The sequence below is a fragment of the Gopherus evgoodei genome, chromosome 3 (genome assembly GCF_007399415.2).
Source record: "Gopherus evgoodei ecotype Sinaloan lineage chromosome 3, rGopEvg1_v1.p, whole genome shotgun sequence".
In the NCBI taxonomy this organism is placed as follows: Eukaryota; Metazoa; Chordata; order Testudines; family Testudinidae; genus Gopherus; species Gopherus evgoodei.
In genome coordinates, this window is record NC_044324.1 from 206111864 (window position 1) to 206133804 (window position 21941).

The 21941-nt window shown below is 39.9% G+C and overlaps 1 protein-coding gene across 1 annotated transcript in view; it reads left to right on the plus strand.

Moving 5' to 3' along the window:
- WDR92 (WD repeat domain 92) overlaps positions 1-21941 on the plus strand; it is a 122220-nt gene that overhangs the window by 69083 nt on the left and 31196 nt on the right. Inside the window, exons 3-5 of the mRNA XM_030558374.1 lie at positions 12243-12419; positions 16596-16655; positions 17934-18118. Of these exons, the coding sequence (XP_030414234.1) occupies positions 12243-12419; positions 16596-16655; positions 17934-18118 (422 nt within the window). The remainder of the gene's footprint in view (positions 1-12242; positions 12420-16595; positions 16656-17933; positions 18119-21941) is intronic.

Genomic DNA, 21941 nt, shown 5'->3' on the forward strand with positions numbered 1-21941 from the left:
CTGACACTTGTGCCCCAGTGTCTCTCCATGTGATAACCTTCTTTCCACCCACTCTCAAGGTTTCCCTTCACTCCGAGGGTATTTGAGAGGCATCTGGGCCTGGGGATCTTTGGTGTGATTATGGTGTAATGAACTGTAATCGGTTGGGGTTCTTGGGGCAGTTGGCCTTTATATGTCCCAGTTCATTACATTTAAAACATCGCCCAGCTGACTGGTCACTGGGCCAAGGTGGGTTGCTGGAGACTGGTGAGGTGGGACAATAAGGTGTCTGGGGCTTTCCTTGGGTTGTAGGTGGGGCCTTGGGTTGCCCCCGGTGATAGGGTTTAGTTTCGGTTTGCCCCCTCTGATATTCGCTCCAACTGCTAGTAGTTTTTTTTCTTTTCCGCCACTTCCACCCATTTGACTCCAATCTCCCCGCCTCAGTTACAGTTTTGGGCTTCCCATCTAGGATGTACCTTTCTATTTCCTCAGGAACATCCTCTAAGAACTGCTCCATTTGCATTAGGAAGGACAGAGATTCCACAGATTCAGCACTTGCTCCTGATATCCAGGCATCCCAATTCTTTCCAGTGTGGTAGGCGTGTCGGGTAAACGACACATCTGGTTTCCACCTTAGGGCTCTGAACTGCTGATGGGCATGCTCAGGTGTTAGCCCCATTTTGATTCTGGCCTTGGTTTGAAAAAGTTTATAATCGTTCATGCATTCCTTAGGCATTTCAGCCACCACCTCTGCTAAGGGTCCACTGAGCTGTGGCCTCAGCTCTATCATGTACTGGTCTGTAGAGATGCTATACCCAAGGCAGGCCCTTTCAAAATTTTCTAAGAAGGCCTCAGTATCATCACCTGCCTTGTAGGTGGGGAATTTTCTGGGATGGGAAACAGTACCTGGAGAAGGGTTGTTACGGTTGGCTGGTACATCCTGCTTAGCCCTTGCTAAATCCAGTTCGTGCTTTCTCTCTCTCTCTTTCCCTCTCCTCCATCTCTTTTTGTTTTTCCTCCATAGCTCTTTTGTGGGCAGCTTCTTTGGCTTTCTCTTCTCTCTGGTGGGCAGCCTCACCTCTGGCCATCTGTCTGTCATGTTCCTTTTGGCTCTCCTCAGCCTGGAGTTTGGCTAATTCCAGCTCCTGTTGTATGTTGTTTTTTTTTTTCTTTGCTTGACATGTTTCCCTGCTCTGCCTGAACTATCTTGGTTTGTGAGGTAAAAAACAAACCCATAGCTTTTAACTGGACTTCTCAGAATGAGAAGAGACCAGAAAAACTGGTTTGTAACTTGTCTTTTGCAAACTGTTAATTACCCTCCAACTAAGCCCAGCTGGAATCCTTTCTAACAAAGCCTTGTTAGAAACACCTTTTATCTGTGTGCCTTCGGGGTATTTCTCCTTCACTGCTTTCCCAGCATCTCAAAGGAGGGGAAAAAAATCTGGCTTTTGGTTCCTAAAAAATCCCTCACCACTGCTCACCATGTCAAGGTTCCTTCCCCACTCTGAACTTTAGGGTACAGATGTCGGGACCTGCATGGACAGATCTAAGCTGGTAATTAAGCTTAGAAGTATCCATGCAGGTCCTCACATCTGTACCCTAAAGTTCAGAGTGGGGAAGGAACCTTGACACCCTCCTTCAACATGGGACCTAAAGCTAGTGTTAAAGAGCCTGGCTAGACTACTGTTTGAACCTATGGGCACTTGTTCACTTACACATCTGTCAATTAAGACATTTCTGGTGGCTATGACCTTGGTGAGGAGAATTTAGCACTTATGGCACACACACTCCTTTTATAGTCTTCTTTCACAACAGGTTACTCTCAGGCCACTCCCAAAGTTTATTCCTAAAGTGTACTCATCTTTTCACATGAACCAACCAATTCACCTCCCAACCTTTTATCCTAAGCCTCATCATAACAGCTAGGCCATCTTGCACATGCTAGACGCCAGGAGAGCCCTGGCCTTCTACCTGGACAGGACAAGGACATTTTAGAAAATATCCTAAGCTCTTTCTTTCCATTATTGAAATATCTAAAGGCACGGCAGTATCGTCCCAGACTCTTCGTATAGGTCTCAAACTGTATTAAGCGCTGTTATCATGTTTGCAATGCAGTGCTTTCATCTGGAATTCACACACACTCCACGAGGTCTATTTCGTTCTCTGTCACTTTCGTCAGGAATGGTCTCATCTCAGAAACCTGCAGGGCAGCCACCTGGGCATCTTTACATAGCTTCACAGAACACTATGTGATTAATGGGGACTCTACTTCCGATGCTAGTATCGGCTCTGCAGTATTATTATCCATAAGACTCAACTCCGAAGCCCCAACCTTTCATTAGGGATACTGCTCAGGAGTCATCTACAGTGGAGCAACCCTAGGGACACTACTCAAAGAAGAGGAGGAAGTTACTCACCTTGTACAGTAACAATGGTTCTTTGATATTTGCGTCTCTATGGGTGTTCCACAATCCGCCCTCCTTCCCTCTACTTCAGAGTTCTTGTCAGGGAGTCTGTGGTAGAGAAGTAACAGGGTGGTTTGCCCGCGCCGTGCTAATTAGCCTCGAGACGGAGCATGAGAAGAAGTGCATGTGTGGACTGAACGGACAAGGCTACTGAAGATCTCCAATCAGAAGCACAGAGATGCACATACATTTACAGTGGAGCACCCATAGGAGGACACATCTTGATGAACCATCGTTACTGCACGAGGTAACTTCGTCTTCTTCTTTCTAGGCCCTCTTAGAGGATGAGTACACTGAAACCACAATTTCAAAGAAACTAAACTGTTTGGAGTGATTTTACCTTTTAGTACATCTCCTGTCAGAAGATCTTGGGATGCTTCACTGGAACAAGGCATACTGGTGGAATGACGATTCCTGTCTTTCTTCATTTGTGACTTAGTTCTACACTTGATTGGTTGTCATTATAACTATCCTGCTATAGTAACCGATGACTATCCCATCTCCAGAATTATACTGATATTCTGGATCAGACTATTTGCAATTTTGCCCTACATCCTTGGGGGGAGATGGGGTAATTGTTGTGTAGACTCAACTTTCTGTCTTGAGATTTCAGTATATGTTCAAGTTAAATATATAAATTTCTCTCACCAATTACAGTACACATTTTAGGGAGCATGCGATATGACACTAGTTAGTTGTGTTGCATTCAATATTTTCCTGCAATTATAAAATAATTATGCTATTGTAATAATTGTTGCTTGTGGTAGTTGGTTCACTGATGTTCACACACCTATTTGCAGCCTGGCTTGGCAGTCCTTTTCCTTATTTTTCACTTCTGTCTTAGACTTGCTCTTTGAAGGAGAACTCACGCAAGCATTTAACTTTCCAAGAAGGGGGATTTATTGCAACTATTACAGATAAGTAATTGCCTTTTCTCCAGAAAGAAACTGTTCTCTCAAGATACAGGTTGCAGTAGATTCACACTTTCCAGTCTTTCACAGAGTTTGGGTAACGTGTGTATTGGTTAATACTTCGCAGTTTTCAATTGAAAAAGAAACTGAAAATTATGGACCCTAGAGGTTGTTGCAGCCATTTTTTAGAAGTGAAATGTGCCACTTCCTGGGCTTGGAAAACTCCATAAAAACCCTTGGAGAGTTCTGGCTTGGTTTAGGCTGGGAGCACAGATTTAAGCATGGGGATTTACTACCACTTACGCCTCTGGCGGGCAATTATATGCAAGTAATTACCTTTTTTCCGTTGACTGTACTTTTTAATTTGTGTTATACAGGAGGTCATATTAGTTAATCATTATGGTCTCTTTTTGGCTCTAAAATCTGTGAATTTCTCTTCCATTGAAATACAGTATATTGTATTTCATTGGTGCGCTGCCCATTTTTCCTTACAAAAGCTCCATGATAATCTTCTCTGTTAAGAAATTTTGAAACAAGTCACAAGCATGAATGATGATTTTTTACTTTTAAAATAGTTTTTCCTTCAGTCTTAGAAGGTCTATCTTGATGCTACAGTAGTTAAATGCTTATAAAGTATGATTTTGTGGATGGGAGAGAAATGGTTAGGTGGTGTGTTTATCTGCCAGAATTTTAAGAAAGTAAATGTGATCAGATAGACTAAGTATTTCTTTGCACATTATCTTCCCATCTTTAAGTGGACTTTTATAATACAACTGTTTTACTTTCACCACTTCCTGTCTCTAAAAACTGTGCCTAACCTCTGTCACTTTAAGGTAAGTTTTTTGTTTTTGTTTTTTTTTGGTTAGTTTTTTAAAGAAAAGTAAAAGGCATTAGTTGTTTCTCTGACATTTTTTCTTTAACTTGTCTTATTCAAATATTTTTAATTTAAAATTTCTTATCACCCTTTCTGTCTGTATATTTGTTCTGGAGTTTCGAGGTTGTATTTACATTTTCCACAGTTTCTTTTTCTGTACTTTTTTCCCCCCATTGATTTAAAATCCCAGTTCTTGTAGTTAGCTCTTTACCTGTAGGTCAGCATATTTTAGTGTTGCCAGTCTTCATATACAGTGGTTTCTCACGGGATTTTCTCTTGTGCTTGTCAAGTATTTTATTTGGCTTTGAGGAATCTTACAGTTTGAGTCAAGAACAGAGTGTGCGCTTGTATGCTCATGTACTTTTTGTTATGAGTCAGTTTGTGTACAATGTTTAAATGGATGTTCTTTCATAGTTATTTTTTCGTTCTGGGGTGCCCCTTTCAGCACTTCAGATAAGGTTGAGCCGAGCTTTCTGTTTGGAGTCAATTTTTCAAAGTGCTGTAGATACATTCTCAGAGTGGCCAGAAAGTTGCTATGCCAGTTGAAGTCCTGGGTTAGAGTTAGTGTTACAAATTTAGAGTCAGTTGGTCAAGGGGTTCCCAAAATACAGCGCCCTCTCCTCCCCCCCTCGGCTTATTTTTAAACTGTGCTGGTTCTTATAACATGTTATTGCCTGTAGATGATGGGGAGGGGTGTGTGGTTGGAACTATAGGCAAAAGCTAAATAAAATATATATTGCTGTCTGCCCCGAGCTCAACTAGTGACTGACATTCCAAATAATATATATTGGTATATACAACATAGTTATTGTTTTCTCTGAAAACCTAGCGGAACTTCTGTTGCTAGAAGCAAAAAGTTAGGACTAATCTACGCTACCGCGCTCCATAAGTGCAGCTGCACCGCAGTAATGCATCTGGTGAAAATGCGCTATGCTGACGCTCTCCCATTGGCATAATTACTCCACTTCAATGAGAGGTGAAAGCTATGTCAGCAGGAAAGTATCTCCCGCCAACATAGCACAATGCAGACAGCGCTTTAAGTCTATATAGATTGCATCATTCAGGGGGTGGCTTTTCACACCCCTGAGCAACATAAGTGGCAATGTAGACAAGCCCACTGTGAACAAAATCTTTGATATACTGATATGGAGTGAGAACATACAGACATACCTTATCTGTGTATTTTATCAGAGGAATTGTTTTCTGTAACTTGGCCAGTTGCCAGGAGTATTTTGCTTCCCCTTCCTAATCTGTTAAGCACTTTCTGCATAAGGGTTAGCATAAAGTGATCCAGGCTATTTGTGAGGTCCAGAAAGGTTTCAGTGTAGCTCTGCCAGAGTTGTTTGCACTGTAGAGCTGATGAATAACGTGGTCTTGGCATTACTGTGAGGTCTTTACTGTGCACGCACACACCCTAGATAGTATTCATTCTAAGCAGAAGATCATGGGCAAGGGGGAATGCAGCATGTTAGCAATCCAAAGTGTAATTAAATGAACTGGTGCTCAGAGCTGCTTTATTTACCTTGTATCTCTTGCCAACTCCATGTGCAGGCCGCTGAGGAAGCAATATTCAGCATAGACAAATACATAAATGCTACAGTGGGTGTTTAGCATGCTTTGGCAGCCCTGGAGGCAGAATCAGAACTTTAACTGACAGCAGGGGGGAAATTCTGTTCTTGAAGAGCCTGCCTTTTTCTCCTATCTCCATAATTGCAAGCAGTTATCCAGATTTACTGCTGCAGAACTTCACAATAAACTGTTAAACAAAGACAAAAATCTTCGGTAAAATTTGATCTGGCCAAGTTGGTAGGGACACCAGGTTGCCTCTCTGGACCTTGTTCTTCCCCCCGCACCTTGGCTCAGAGATGCGGCAGCTATGTCTGCCCCAGCTACTACTTTCCTCTTCCAGGACTTGTATTGCTGCTGATGTAGTGACGCCCCTAGCTAAGTTGTCTGTGAAGATTTAAACTGAGATCCCTGGCTCTAAGAATGTGGGTCTTTACTCCCTGAGCGAAAGGACCATATCTCTTGGGTTGGAGGTAATAGTAGACTCAAATCTCTACAGCTGGTCCAACCAATCAGGACACAGAGCTACAGTCCTGGTCGGAGAAGCATGTCCTGAGTTTCATATGTGCACAGCATTCAAATCCCCGTACAGCCGTCCACTTGTAATGATGATGCTGGTTGGATTGTCTCCATGGATTAAACCCAAGACCTCAATCTAAAAGCATGAGCTTGTGCTAAAGGAAACCAGAAATTAGTAGACTCACAAGTCCTTTATATGGTCCAGCCTCTAGATGGGACAAAGAGCCATATTTATTGTGAGTTACGCTGACAGGCTGGTAGATTGAAAGTTTTGCCTATTCTGCACACAGGGAGAAACTATATCTGTATGGCTTCAGAAGGAAGCTGTAGTGTGCCTAACTTGGGGAAAAGGAAATCATACATCTCAAAACTCTGCATAAAAAAAGAAGAGCTCAGTAAGGTAGGTAGATCATTTTGGCAGAACGAAGCATTTTGCATTATGACAACACTGTGAGATCCCTGAGCTCTTTGCCAAGAGACAAGAACAAGGCACGCTAGTGACAGATGCGCTATCACAGAAGCAGCCAAAGACCCTTTTCTCTCCATTTCCACTCCTGTCCAAAGAAGGGAAGATATGTGGATGTCCTTTGGAGCTCTCTACTGGTTGAGAAAGCAGTTATCTTTGAGACTGGGCAACATGACAGTAGACACATTCTGCCCCTACCAAATAGAGCAGATACCGCCTTTGAGGTACCACCATTGATATAAAAGTGATCACTTTAAGAGGAAAATATCAGGCATACCACTATCCTACAATCAGCTTGGAAGAATAGGATTTCAAGGCATTTAGATATAAAAAGTATTGAGGACAGCATCACTAGTGCAGCCATCTTTGATTCATAGTGCTCCTCCACTAAGACCTCAGTCTGCGTCTGGTCACTTTTATTTGCCCTATTTTGATTAATTACTGAAGAAAGATCAATTTTTTTTCTCCATCAAGGTACCCTTCTTTAAACAATGACTGGACAGACAAGTCGCAGAACTGGATGTTTGCTCTGCAAGCCACTGTTCTATATTTTCTACAACAGAGCAACATTGATCACAAATTAATCTTTTGTTTCCAAAGACAACCCCAATTTTCTGTCAGTCTCAGGAGATCATATTCTCATCATTCAGTCCTAAAGCTTTTCCCTGTAAGGAAAGGACATGCCATGCAATGGGTGTCAGAAAGGCACTTACAGTTTTTGGATGTTTTAAATTAATGCACTTAGAGATTAATAATAAGAACTTTAGATATAGATTGGGGATGCATCAGTTGGAAGCAACAGAGGAGGAGAAGGACCTTGGGGTATTGGTAGATCACAGGATGACTATGAGCCGCCAATGTGATATGGCCGTGAAAAAAGCTAATGAGGTTTTAGGATGCATCAGGCGAGGTATTTCCAGCAAAGATAAGGAGGTGTTAGTACTGTTATATAAGGCGCTGGTGAGACCCCACCTGGAATACTGTGTGCAGTTCTGGTCTCCCATGTTTAAGAAGGATGAATTCAAACTGGAACAGGTTCAGAGGCAGGCTACTAGGATGATCTGAGGAATGGAAAACCTGTCATATGAAAGGAGACTCAAAGAGCTTGGCTTGTTTAGTCTAGCCAAAAGAAGGCTGAGGGGGGATATGCTTGCTCTTTATAAATATATCAGAGGGATTAATATTAGAGAGGGAGAGGAATTATTTAAGCTTAGTACCAATGTAGATACAAGAACGAATGGGTATAAACTGGACACTAGGAAGTTTAGACTTGAAATTAGATGAAGGTTTCTAACCATTAGAGGAGTGAAGTTCTGGAACAGCCTTCCAAGGGGAGTAGTGGGGGCAAAAGACATATCTGGCTTTAAGATTAAGCTTGATAAGTTTGTGGAAGGGATGGTATGATGGAAGAGTCTAATTTTGGCAATTGATCTTTGATTATCGCCAGATAAGTATGCTCAGTGGTTGGTGATGGGATGTTGGATGGGATGGGATCTGAGTTACTGCAGAGAATTCTTTTCTGAGTGCTGGCTGGTGAGTCTTGCCCACATGCTCAGGGTTTAGCTGATCGCCATATTTGGGGTCGGGAGGGAATTTTCCTCCAGGGCAGATTGGCAGAGGCCCTGGAGGTTTTTCGCCTTCCCCTGCAGCATGGGGCATGGGTCACTTGCTGGTGGATTCTCTGCAGCTTGAGGTCTTCAAACCACAATTTGAAGACGTCAATAACTCAGGCATAGGTTAGGGGTTTGTTATAGAAGTGGATGGGTAGGGTTCTGTGGCCTGCTTTGTGCAGGGGGTCGGACTAGATGATCACATTGGTCCCTTCTGACCCTAGAATCTATGAATTTGTCTGTTCCATGAGTCTGAAGTGCTCTTTGTTTTAAGTCATTCTGTTCTTAAAGACAAGAAGGTATCAAAATCTATGACAGTGGTCCCCAACCTTTTTGGCTTGCGGGCGCCAGCTGAAGGACCATTGTGGTGGTGGAGCATCTGCAGAAATGCCTCCGAATTTCGGCGGCATTTTGGCAGCGGCGCCTCTTGATGACGCTGCTTGCTGTCGGCAAGCGATGTCATTGAGAGGCGTCCACGCCAAAATTCGGGAGTGACGCCTCTCAATGACGTCACTTGTCGACAGCAAGCATCGTCATCGAGAGGCATCCCTGCCAAAATGCTGCTGAAATTCGGCGGCATTTCGGTGGGTGCTCTCCCGGGGGCCAGGACGCGGGCACATTAAGATGCCCCCGCGGGCGCCATGGCACCGCATTGGGGAACACTGATCTGTGATCTCAGAATGGGTCAGATGGAGCAAATCTGAGGTACAGAAAGCAAGGAGAATGCCATCTCCTGCTATTGTATGTTTGCTGAACACAGCCATGATATGGGGATTGGTCCTGCTTTGAGCAGGGAGTTGGTCTAGATGACCTCCTGAGGTCCCTTCCAACCCTGATATTCTATGAAGAAATATATAGGGTAACCTACACATTTTAATGAAATTCTGTAGGTTGTGTCTACACTACAGCCTAGGTTGGCATAACTTAAGTTGCACAGGGATGTTAAAAAACCACCCCTCTGAGCAACATTAAGTTACACCGACATAAGCACCTGTGTGCACAGTGCTATGTTGGCAGGAGAGCATCTCCTGTTGACATCACCTCCGGAAGCAGCAGAAGCTGTTTTATTATGTCAGCAGGAGAGCTCTCTCCCATCGGCATAGAACATCTTCACTAGACACACTGCAGTAGTGCAGCTGCATTAGTACACCTGCACCGTTGCAGCACTGTACATATAGACATTGCCTAAGATACATGTGCAGTTATGATGTTCTAGTGTGCAATCCAAAATGGTGAGTGTCTTTGTCATCCCTGCTCTTCAACCTGTGGAGCCTCACCATGCTTTGCTGCGGTAGCTCACAGCATGCAGGTCTCGCCCTGAGTGTCTGTGTATAGCCACGCCCCTGGTCCAGCAACTCGACCACAGCATCCAGTTAGCAAACACCAGCCACACTCTGGCTTCTAGCAGCTTTGGTTACTACTTGCAGGGTGACCCCAACACACTTCCAGCCTGGCTTACCCCCCCACCCCTAAAATAAGTGTGTTCCGCACTGTCCACCCCTCTCCAGATATATTAGATCTGTATGCAACAGTTTGCAGCCATAAATTGAGCTACCAACATAATTCAGTTTAAAGACAACACTGGATTAGTTTTAATTAAAGAATAAAATAAGTTTATTTAACTACAAAGAGATTTTAAGTGAGTACAAGTATAAGGCATTACAGGCAGAAATGGTTAAAAGAAAAATAAAGATAAAGCACTTTCTAAACTTAACAAACTAGGCTTGTTTCAAGGTGCAGTTGTTGCCGCATGCTTCCAGCAACAGGGCTGACCAAATTTCAGTCTGGGTCTGCTCCCCAAGTTCATAGGCTTTCTTTTGTTGTCATAGATGGGAAAGGGAGAGAGAATTTGTGTTTTTGCCTCTCACTTTTGTAGTTCAGTCACCCTTTGAAATTGCATTTTTCTGAAGGTTACCCCGTGATAAATTTCATTCCCACTTCGAGCAGGGAGACAGTCATTGTGAAAGAGGTTTCATGCTGTGCTTTGCTAAAATGCAGGTTTGCCTTGTTTCTCTCTCTTGCTGTCTCAAGGACCTTGTTTACTACTTATATGTCAATTGATGTAAACACACATTCCTTTTAGACCTGCTTGACTTGTCCTGCCTAATAGGGGCTACATGGGTTTGACTGTGTGCTACCAACATCATTCAGGAGGAATTCATAACTTTACATATAAGGTTGCTACACACATTTCATCATGATATTATTGACCAGCGAGTTATTAGCTTTCAAATGATACTTGACAAGGCATATGTTGTACAAACATTATTACAGTAGTATATAGGGTGTGAATACAGAGAGCGTTGGCCTGTTAAACCCAGGGTTGTGAGTTCAATCCTTGAAGGGGCCGCTTAGGGATCTGGCACAAAAATCTGTCTGGGGATTGGTCCTGCTTTGAGCAGGGGGTTGGACCAGATGACCTCCTGAGCTCCCTTCCAAGCCTGATAGTCTATCATTCTAGATACAGTGGTACATTCAATCACAGTAATTTTCTGCCAATTTTCCACCAGCTACCTGCACAATGAGCAGAGCACTTGGTGGTATTTCCAATAAACTAACTTTTTAAAGGAAGAACACATAACTGTTCCTGTTATAGTAACATGATGGCATTTAAAAAAAAGTTCAGATCGACAACTCTTGTGAGGAATATTTATGCAGAATATATTGAAAAATCTCAGCTAGCATCAAATGTCAAATACTGCATAAAGTGAGTTTTTAAATTTTGGATGTAGCTAATTTAATCAAAGGAAATATTTGTACAAAAGGTCTGTTGTTTATTTTATTAAAGCTATTTCTATGACAATCACCATAGTATCTGAAGAGCTGTTACCAAAGTCTGTCTGTCTCTCTCTAATAACATTGTTTTAAATTTGATCATGATTGTGATAAAGTGGGCTCTGTACCTATGTAGGTTACTCTGTTCTTCCACTGACAGACTGCTGGGTGGGTGGATGGGAGAGGTTCTGGTTTTGAGGTTGATAAAGACATTTTACTCTGAGTCTCTTAAAAGTCTATTGCAAGATTTTAGGTGGCAAAATTGCAGTGGCTTTCCTGTGACCGTCAATCTTTTTAACTTTCTGTGGTGAAAACGCCACTCAGATTTCCAGTATGGTAGTAAAATATAACCAGTATGTGTTTTGGCATAACAAAGTAGCACTACTACTTTCTGTTTTACATAAACTAATAAAAGCATAATTGCCTTTTTTTAAATATTACCATTAATGCTTAGTTTAATGGTAAGTCTAATAGTTTACTACTACTTATTAAAAATCATTCATGATTTTTTCAGCTGTTTAAGCTGTTTAAGGATTAACTATAAATGAAAGAAATGACTGTGCTTTCAGATGGAACCAATGAACACCCTGCTGAAATGCCCTCCTCAAAGGTTCCTTGGTGTCAAATGCTGATTGGGAATGTGTCAGGCAGGCCGAGGCTGGGGGTTTCAGAGCTAGGAAGCTGCACAGGCAGCTGCAGTCATTGGTGCCAGAACACACCATGTGACCATAAATAAGAATTAGCTTAACATTATCAATCCTTTAAAATCTTGAGTCAGCATACAGTAGTTATAGTTAGTCACAAGGTTGTACGCTATGGCTGGTGCAGGGGAAAAAATTGGTAAGTGGCTTTGGGTAGCTTACCATAAAATTACTTTTTTGAAAAGCTTTTATGGTAAGCTTTTCAATATAAAAAGTGTCTGCAATCATGGCTGTAGTATATAAGCTTTGCAGAGATGTGTAACAATTGTGATACTGGAAGAGAAATATTGAATTAAATACATCAGAGCAAACATAATTAAGTAGCAAATTTGTATAGTGAAATCTTTCTGAAAGCAGTTTTTTTATTCCCCTTTAGTTGACGCAGATGAGATTAAACGGCTAGGAAAGAGATTTAAGAAGCTTGATTTAGACAACTCTGGTTCTTTGAGTGTGGAAGAGTTCATGTCTTTGCCTGAGTTACAACAGAACCCATTAGTACAGCGAGTAATAGATATATTTGACACAGATGGGAATGGAGAAGTGGACTTCAAAGGTAAGATACAGTATAATACATGATGTTGGCATTTTCTTAGAAGATCTAACTCTTGGAAACTGTTAATTTCAGCTCTGATGTAAAAAAAAGAAATTAGAATAAATTGTAAGAACCAAATAAAGTGTGAAATCCACTTAGAGGTTTAAGGGTGAAACACGCTTATAAAGATACTTTTATATATTAGAAATATATAATAATTCCTGTGAATGCATATATAAAACAGACTTAAATTTATTTATTCCCTAATGTATAACCCAATATAACAATTTCTGTTGATTTAACTCTTTTGTTTAGTAATCTTTCTTACTATTCATATTCTTAACTTCGCTTTCATCCTTGATATCCATTTTAGAGTGTATTAGTGAAATAATATTAATCTAGGCATTATAAAAACTATTTTCCTCATTAACATGAAAAAGACATGATGGGTGGGAGAGAATTGCAAATATGTGAGTTCAGATTTACTTAACTAAACTTTTAAGAGACACATGGAACTAGCTGTAGCAATCTCGGAACCATTAGCAAGAGTCATGGAAGAGGGCATGATCCCAGAGGACTGGACAGGGGCAAACAAAGAGGACTCGAGCAATTATAGACCAGCAAACGAGGGAAATAGCCTTGATGAAATTACTATAAAGTGATTGCAGATCTGGTTGAAAAAACATACTCAACAGGTGGTTATCAATGGTTTGCTGTCAAAGTAGGAGGGAGTATGTAGTGGGATTTCTGAAGGAGGTCAGTCCAGGATTTGGAACTATTCCCTATTTTCATTAATAACTTAGATAATGGAGTGGAGAATATGCTTATAAGCCTTTCAGATTACACCAATCCCGGAGGGGTTGCAAGTACTTTTGGAGGACTGGATTGGAATTCAAGAAGACCATGACAAGTTGGAGAAGTGTCTGAATTCAACAAGACAAAATTCAATAAAGATCAAGTGCAAAGTACTTCACTTAGGAAGCAAAAATCAAATGCACATGTTCAAATGGGAAATAACTGGGTAGGTGGTACTACTGCTGAAAAGGATCTGGGCTTTATAGTGCATCACAAATTGAAAGATAGTTATCAAGGTGATGCTGTTGCAAAAAAAGGCTAATAGCATTCTGGGGTGTATTAACAGGAGTGTTGTATGTAAGACATGGTAGGTAATTGTCTCAGTCTACTCAGCACTGGTGAGGCCTCAGCTGGAGTCCTGTGTCCAGTTCTGGGCTCCACACTTTAGGAACAATGTGGGCAAATTGGAGAGAGTCCAGAGGAGAGCATGAAAAATGAAGAAAGGCTTAGAAAACCTGACCTATGAGGAAAGGTTACAAAACTAGGGACATTGAGTCTTGAGAAAAGACTGAGGAAGGACCTGATAAGTCTTCGGATACATTAAGGGTTGTTATAAGGAGGAATACGATCAATTGCTGTCCATGTCCACTGAAGGTAGGACAAGAAGTCATGGGCTGAAACCTGTGGCAAGGGAGATTTAGGTTAGATACTAGAAAAAACTAGTAAAACTGTAAGGGTAGTTTAGTTCTGGAATAGGCTTCTAAGGAGTTGTGGAATCCCCATCATTGGAGGTTTTTAAGAACATGTTGGACAAACACCTGTCGTGCATGATTGAGGTCCTGCCTCAGTGCAGGTGGCTGGACTTGATGACTTCTCATGGTCCCTTCCAGCCCTACGTTCATTTCTGTGATTCTATAAATATTTGAATCTAAATAGTTCATTTTTAATGAGAAATAAGTTCCAATTTTTATAGCCTCTTAATAGGATTTTTATCTTGGAATATTTCCTCGAGATTAAGATAATACACAATTACTAAGATTAAGACTCTGTCATGGGTATTTTTAGTAGAAGTCAGGGACAGGTTGTGGGCAATAAACAAAAATTCACAGAAGCTGCAACCTCTCTCTGACTTTTACTAAAAAATACCCTTTGAGGGGACAAACAGCACTGCTGGGGCTTGCAGCTGCTCCAGCCCTGCCACTGTTCCAGCCTCCAGGGGGCTGACCTGGACTAGGATCAGGGCCATCACTCTGGCAGGCCTGGAACCACTGGCAAGCTGTTTCAGGGGCCCCTGCTCTGGGGCTGGATGCTGCTCCGGCAGCCCCGGGCTGATGTCCTGGCCAGCTGCTTCGGTCCTGTCCCCAAAGAAGTCACAAGTTCCATAAAATAATAGAATCTGTGATCTTTGTGACAGAATCGTATCGTGTGGGTACGTTACATCAGTACTAGACCAGGTTTCTTCGACTGGTGTGGGAATCTTTCCAGAATAATTTGCAACACTTTGGGGTTCCATGCAACATTCTCTTCTGTGACTAAAATACTTTGTATGTGATATTTTTCTATGACAGTTAGTTTAGACTGAAAATAGTTTTTCTCTGTAAATTACAGAAATTACAGAAGTATTGTATTTCTATTTAATAGTCCTCTTACCTGTAGTTTGCCACTTCTTCAAACAAAAAAGAGACTGCTGATATAACTCAATTGAAACTTATTTTGCTTTTAATTCTAAAGTAAGTGTTAGAGAGCTACATCATTTAAAATGTTGCTCATTTAGAGGGTCAGGAGCTGAGTTATTCCAATGCCCAAAATATCAAATTTAATATTTCTTTAATTTAGGGTCCAATCCTTAGAGTGGCAAGTTTTCTTTTAACTCCCTTTGAAATTAATGTAGGATTTTTTCAGGATTAGACTAAAGTCTTTTTCTAATTTTTCCTATCTGATTAGAATTTACCAAATTTCAATTATATAGATATTTTGATCAATAAAATTTGAAGAAAACAGTAAACATGAAGTACATTCAAGCTGTTATAGCACAACAGCAAAAAACAAAACCCAACTAAATTGGAATGTTTGAATTTTAAGACTGTGTTTTTTCCTTAGTGTCATCCTCTAAAACTATTTAAATATTACCCATAATAATCATCAAAATATACTTGTTAAAGTGAGGGTACTATATTGTTCATGAGATTATGAACTCAAATAATGTGATTATGAAAAGCTGTAGCGGACGATTTAGCACTAGTCTGATTTTGTATCATATAATGTGTTTTGTGGCAGTGAATCTAATGTTGCCATCTGGCCATGTTTGGTGACTTAGTAATTGAACGGTAGTCTCAATCCAGTTTTTGCTGAACAGGTGGCCACCTCACACAAAATATCACTGCTGACACGTTTATAGACACTGCAGGGAAGTGTGAGGAAACTTGCATTGCTTCTCCTGTTTTCTACCTACCTTTTTTCTAGAGAAACTCATTTTCTGATATCCATCTAACATCTTTCTCAAACACAGGAAAAAAGTCACTTAAATCACATTAGTATAGCTGTATTAGATCTTCGGTTCACTCTGCCTATACATTTACAAAAATATTTTATTAAACCAGTTTGGTGATTTTATTGTTATAATGGAAACTGTTCGGGATTTTTGCAAATAAAGGGTAGTCAGTATTTCCATTCTAATGGTAGCCTTTGTACTTTACTGTATTTTAACTACAGAATTCTTATTAGGTCAGCATCTTACCTTCCAGGACTTCAGAAAGTCCTGCTCTGGAGTCTGATCCTATGTACCTTATATCAGTAGTTCTTTTGATTCTTTGCTGTTACACATGTGAGTAAAGGCTGCAAGATCTGGCTCTGGGAATTGCGTCGTTTTGGAATTTGTTATAGTTGAGTGTCACTTTGTTAATATTCACATTTATTTATAACACCCTTCTAAAAATACTAATTGTGTCTGTTTTATTAAAAATATGGTCACGTTAATGTAATCCAAGCTATAATTTAGGGCTTGATTTGAGATGAACTGACTACACCACAACTCCAATTGAAGTCAATACAGTAGGCATTTCAAGTCCTTATTTATATAAACTGTATTTCCTGGAAAGTCCAAGCTTTTGATTATTTTAAGTAAATTTTGATATATATAAGTACATTGGGCATGTTGTTTGGTTTGAGATGCTTCCTGCTGAAAGGAGCTAGAAATGCCTTCATAAGGATGTGGCAACACTATTCCTTCTTGAGGTAAGCTGTGTTCTAAGGACATTCTCAATAATACAGACTTTAAAAAAAACAAAAAAAAACGACCTTTTTTTTCCTGAATATTCTGGTTTCTGTTTGCAGTAAACAGGACTTTAAAAATATATATACACTACTGATTTGTAAATGCTTTTCCTGCCCTATATTCTTCAGAATTTATAGAAGGAGTCTCCCAGTTCAGTGTCAAAGGGGATAAGGAACAGAAGTTGAGGTGTAAGTACTCTGATTTTTATGACTGCTTTTCTGATAATTTTCAAATGTAATTTGTTTTTAACAAAACATTGGGAAATCACTTTTTCCTCCTGGGGTGCATTTTCTCTGACAGAAGTCTACATCTGTCAGGTCAGGTGGAGACTATCTTGAAGGAGTTGGATTCCGTACCTCTTGAGGAGGTCACTGGCACCTTCACAAAAAGGCCTGAGCATGCTGCCTCTGCAGCATTGTTGCATTTCCTACTGAATGAGCAAAACAAAGTCCACATCCTTTTTAGATTAAAGGAATTATGAGCAATGCACATCATTTTGCCTTTGACAGTATGGAAATCATTTGATTTTTTTGCTTACGCAATGAAACAAAGAGATACTACACTGTTCCTGCAAAATTTTGACAATGTATCTTTCAGAAGCATAATATGGTCAAACTGTTGCTTTTTCTTTTAATCCTTATTGCCATAATTAAAGATATAATATGGATGTAGGAAGGAAAGTTGTTACCACGAAATATTAAAAAACAACACTCCCCCACCCCAGATTTCGACCATGTCTAAACGGCTTGCTGTAAACTGACCAATTGGGGTGTTGATTAGCTGTGCCACAGAAAGCCGTGGTTTTGTCTCTAATGTGAGTGGCCCAGCTTATGATGCACTTCTTGTTTGCTGAATTTTTTTTTGTTTGCTTAATGTCAGTGTTAATGGAATACTTTTACACTCAGGGCTTGTCTACACTTCAAACATCACAGCGGTGCAGCCGTGCTGCTGTAGGACTTCAGTGTAGACACTACGTATCCTGACAGGAGGGATGCTCCCATCGGCTTAGAGAATCCACCTCCCTGAGAGACGATAGCTAGGTCGACAGGTGAATTCTTCTGTTGACCTATCACCGTCTACATGGGGATTTAGGTTGGCTTAGCCACACCTGTCAGAAGAGTGACTTTTTCACATCCCTTACCAGTGTAGTTAAACCAACCTAATTTTTTAGTATAGACCAGGTCTGAGTGTTAAAAATCTCCCATACTAAAGGGTTAAATAAATTATAGTAGAATTGTTCACTGTTCTGTGTCTGATATAGTAGGATCCTTGTCTGCCAGGATTCATAAATTCATGACTTACATTGATTTTTAACTACAGAAAACGATGCAAAACCTTTCTTTCTCAGTTGTACATATAAAATACATAGTTACATATCTGCGTTCTGAGAAGTGTTCAGTCTAGTGGAAATATTTTTTGGCAGGTCATATTTACGATTGAATTTTCCTTTAACTCATTTTCTGCAGTTGCTTTCCGGATTTATGATATGGACAAGGATGGCTATATCTCCAATGGGGAGCTCTTCCAAGTGCTGAAGATGATGGTTGGGAACAATCTCAAAGACACTCAGTTACAGCAAATTGTAGACAAAACCATAATTAATGCAGATAAGGATGGTGATGGAAGAATATCCTTTGAAGAGTTCTGTGCTGTAAGTGTTCTCTAGGGGAAATGTTGATATTTAGATTTACTAAAATTATATCTAAAATACAGTTTGACCTAAAGAGACTGGTTTTACCACAATTACAGTAACTCCTCACTTAACATTGTAGTTATGTTCCTGAAAAATGCAACTTTAAGTGAAACGATGTTAAGCGAAGCCAATTTCCCCATAAGAATTAATGTAAATGAGGGAGTTATATTCCAGGAAAACCTTTTTTCACCAAACAAAAGATTATAATTTTTTTATTTTTTTTTTTTGTGCACGCCCCTTCTTTACCAAGGATGCCAGTGGGCTTCCCTGAGCTCCTGGTTCCTCATGTTGACTTCCACAGGTTCAATTTTCAGTGATTTGTTTTTCTTATTCAAGGAGGCTTGTGTGTATGAAAATCATAGCTGACAGATAAATTCAGAGGTCAGTCTAAGTGGATCTAAGAGAGAATAAAGCTAGTATGATTTATTCTTCTGGCTCCCTCAGTATGTGAGTTGCACTAACATAGATTCTGTTACACGTAACCTACTTGCCATAACTTACACCCCCTTATATGTTACTTGTGAATTTGGCCTCCTCAGTCTGTGGGAGTGTAAGCTGATGTGGAAAGGCCAGAAAAGAGGGGCGCAGCAGAAAAAGCAACTGCCTGGAGGTAGCAAGTTGTTAAGAGGATGCAAGTAGAAGTATGTTTATGTGGTGTGCTGTTTAATATATTTTTTTCTAATTCTCAGTTCTCTTAACTTTAAATGTTTTTCATTGCCATTGCAGGTTGTAGGGGGCCTAGATATCCACAAAAAGATGGTGGTAGATGTGTGACTCTTTTTAGGGCACCACCCAACACTTTTGCTTTCTTCTCCATCTCTGAAGATCTGCTCAAGACGTCCAGCAACGCTCTCTGTGTATTTAAATGGAAGTATTTTTCTCTGTGAAGCCACATTTTCCAACATGAGCCTCATGAAGCCAACTAAGTGTTATTGAACTTTATTCTCTCAATAACTCAGTGTAGCACTTTAAAGTCTGAAGGACAGCAAGATGGAAAGAGCATATCAGTGTGGTGGAGAAAGGGAAGGGGTTGGCTTTTTAATTTATTTTTCTTCATCTTTTATAACAAGGAAATATCTATCTATATATATATGTGTGTCTATTTATATATAGATATATATGTAGCTTTCTATATGTAGTAGTTAGGTGGGCTTTAATTTAATATACTTGATTCAGAAACAAAACTAGAGTACAAAGTGCCAAGCAGAACATTAACAGTTCAATATATGGATATACATCCTTACTTTTATTTCACACAGTTTTTTATATATATATATATATAATAGAAGAATGTAAAAATTTAACAGGGTGTTAGGTCAACTGTTTTCCTTTTCCTGTGACTGTTCAGATGTTTCTATATATTGACTGGCCGACAAAGCATTGCTTCCTGTTAATTAACCTTAATTACATTTTTGTAACACAGGAGACTGTTTATTTATACCTGTTAATATATTACCAGGGACTGTCTCTCCTTGCTAAATAACTTGTAGTACAGCTCTGCTTAATAGTGTAAGAAAATATAATTTAATGTTAATGCAAAGAACTAGTCCTTGTATGCCTATAGTAACTGCAGCATGCTTATATGGTCACTTCATTCTGTCATCTCCTAACTGGGAGCAGTTGCATCTATTAAATAGCCCTTAGGATATATAAATCAGCTGTGAGGTTCATTTCAGATACAACAGCTGAAGATGTTTGATGCATTCATGATTTCTCTTGCACTTAGCTTAATGAAATTTAGGATTGATATAGTTGTGCAGGATTCCCACTTACTCATTTTATACATTGCTTAGTGAGATTATAAAGTATTTCTTGCCACTAAATTTGTTTCAACCATAACAGTTTCCCCTCTGCATTTAAAAAAGTACTACAGATAGCATAAATAACTGATAATATTTTATATCTATATCTATAGAGAGAGAGATGTATATAGGATTCATACAGAGGGGAAATCTTGTTAACCTATGCCATAGAGAAGGAGGAAAACTTCACGTTGTTTAAATTTATACCTGTTCCTCTTCTCCAGTCCTTCAATTGGAGAATTTTTTTTTCTTTCCTAGATTTGTCCATATCATGATTTCTAATGGATGGTAACTTGATATATTTGTGTGATATAAAAGTAGCGAGCCATGTTTTACAACTTTATATCATCCCTTCCCTTTTCTGCAATGGTACTATTGGCTGGAAGAAAAACATATTTACTAGATTTTTAGGATAGTACAGCTTTGCTGTATAGCAGTTTTTCTATTAAAAAATGTTTTGTAATCAACAGTGGAAAGGACAGGTTGTATGAACCTACTTAAATGGAGCATCTGTCTGCCATAGCTGTTCCTTCAACTGAGTGCTGCACATCATGGGCTCTGTCTGTGAGAGAGAAATCCAGGTGCTTGGTGTCCTTGCATGACATGAAGTTTTGCATGTAGATCGAATTGAAATGTTCCTCTTGTTTACATAATTTGCATAATTTAAAAAGATAATGTTGCCAAACTTTGGTAAATGTTAATGTTCAAACCGAAAATCTCCACTACATGTAACTTTCTTCCTCTGGATCAGTACGTGGCTTATAATCCCAGCCAGTGGTTGTATCTGTTCCATTGTCAACTGCCATGTGCTCTGCTTCAAGGGGGAACTAGTCTTTTGTGAATTTTTTGTACATAAGTATTTGTTATAAACATTTTAGCAAATGCTTTCTATTTCTCTTACTTGTGCATATCTTGGCTGGCGTTACAGAAAATAGTGCTGTTGTTATTTCCTTATCGGGGGGATAAGGGTTTTTTTTAGTTTGTGTGGGGAAAATGGTTTATGTTGAATGTTTAGTTTTTCCTCTGCATGCTACATCATATGTTGTGGGAACTATAGAACCTTCATACTATATGAATAAAAAAATAAAATATTTGAACCTTGCCATAGTGTTTAAATGTTTTTGTTGAGCTTCATGTCAGGTGGCTTTACTTTACATTTTTTAAAATTAATGTTGCAGAACTAATTCCATAGTTGCTGCTGTTCTAAAGAAGTTGGTTACTAGCACTATAAAATTCCTGTTGAAAGTGTTTTGAGTGTTAGAAGATGCAAGCTGTAAGTGGGAACATTGTCAGTCTTCCATTTGCAGTGTTTCAAAGCCACCTGCTTTTTTTTTTACTGGGGCACATGACTTTATAAAGGTTATTTTTCTCCTATATGTTCATTTGCCAATCTAGAGGACCTTAGGGAGACAAGGTGGGTGAGGTAATATCTTTTATTGGACCAACTTCTGTTGTGGAGAGAGAAGCTTTTGAGCCACACAGAACTCTACCTCATAGGACCCACCTACCTTCTTGGACACAGCTCAACTAGCTCAAATGGTTTTTGGTGGTAAAAGGAAGCTCTAACTTAAATGCAAGGATGACAGGCATTTTGGAATGGTATTTGTCCTCAGAGGCAGGTGCACTGTCCTCTGAAGAAAGCAGAGAGAAAACACAACTGTCTAGTTTCTCAGTACTGAAAAACACTCCCTTAGTGTGGAAGCCTTTTATTTCAACCAAAACCTGTTTGTCACTGCTTTTGATGTCCCACTTCAGAAGAAGCTTCTTTTGGGGGCTAGCCCAGTACAGGAGGGGGAGGAGTGTTTTGTCCTTCAGTGTAGCACCCAATGCTAGCTTTACAGTAGCTTCCATTCATTGCACGCTTACCTCAGGAAAACTTCTGTGCAACAGCGCTATTCTTTCTACTACTCGCAAAGTTAATGGTGTGTAAAATGGCAGGACTAAATTAGTCTAGCATAATGCTTTCTTCCCACTTAACT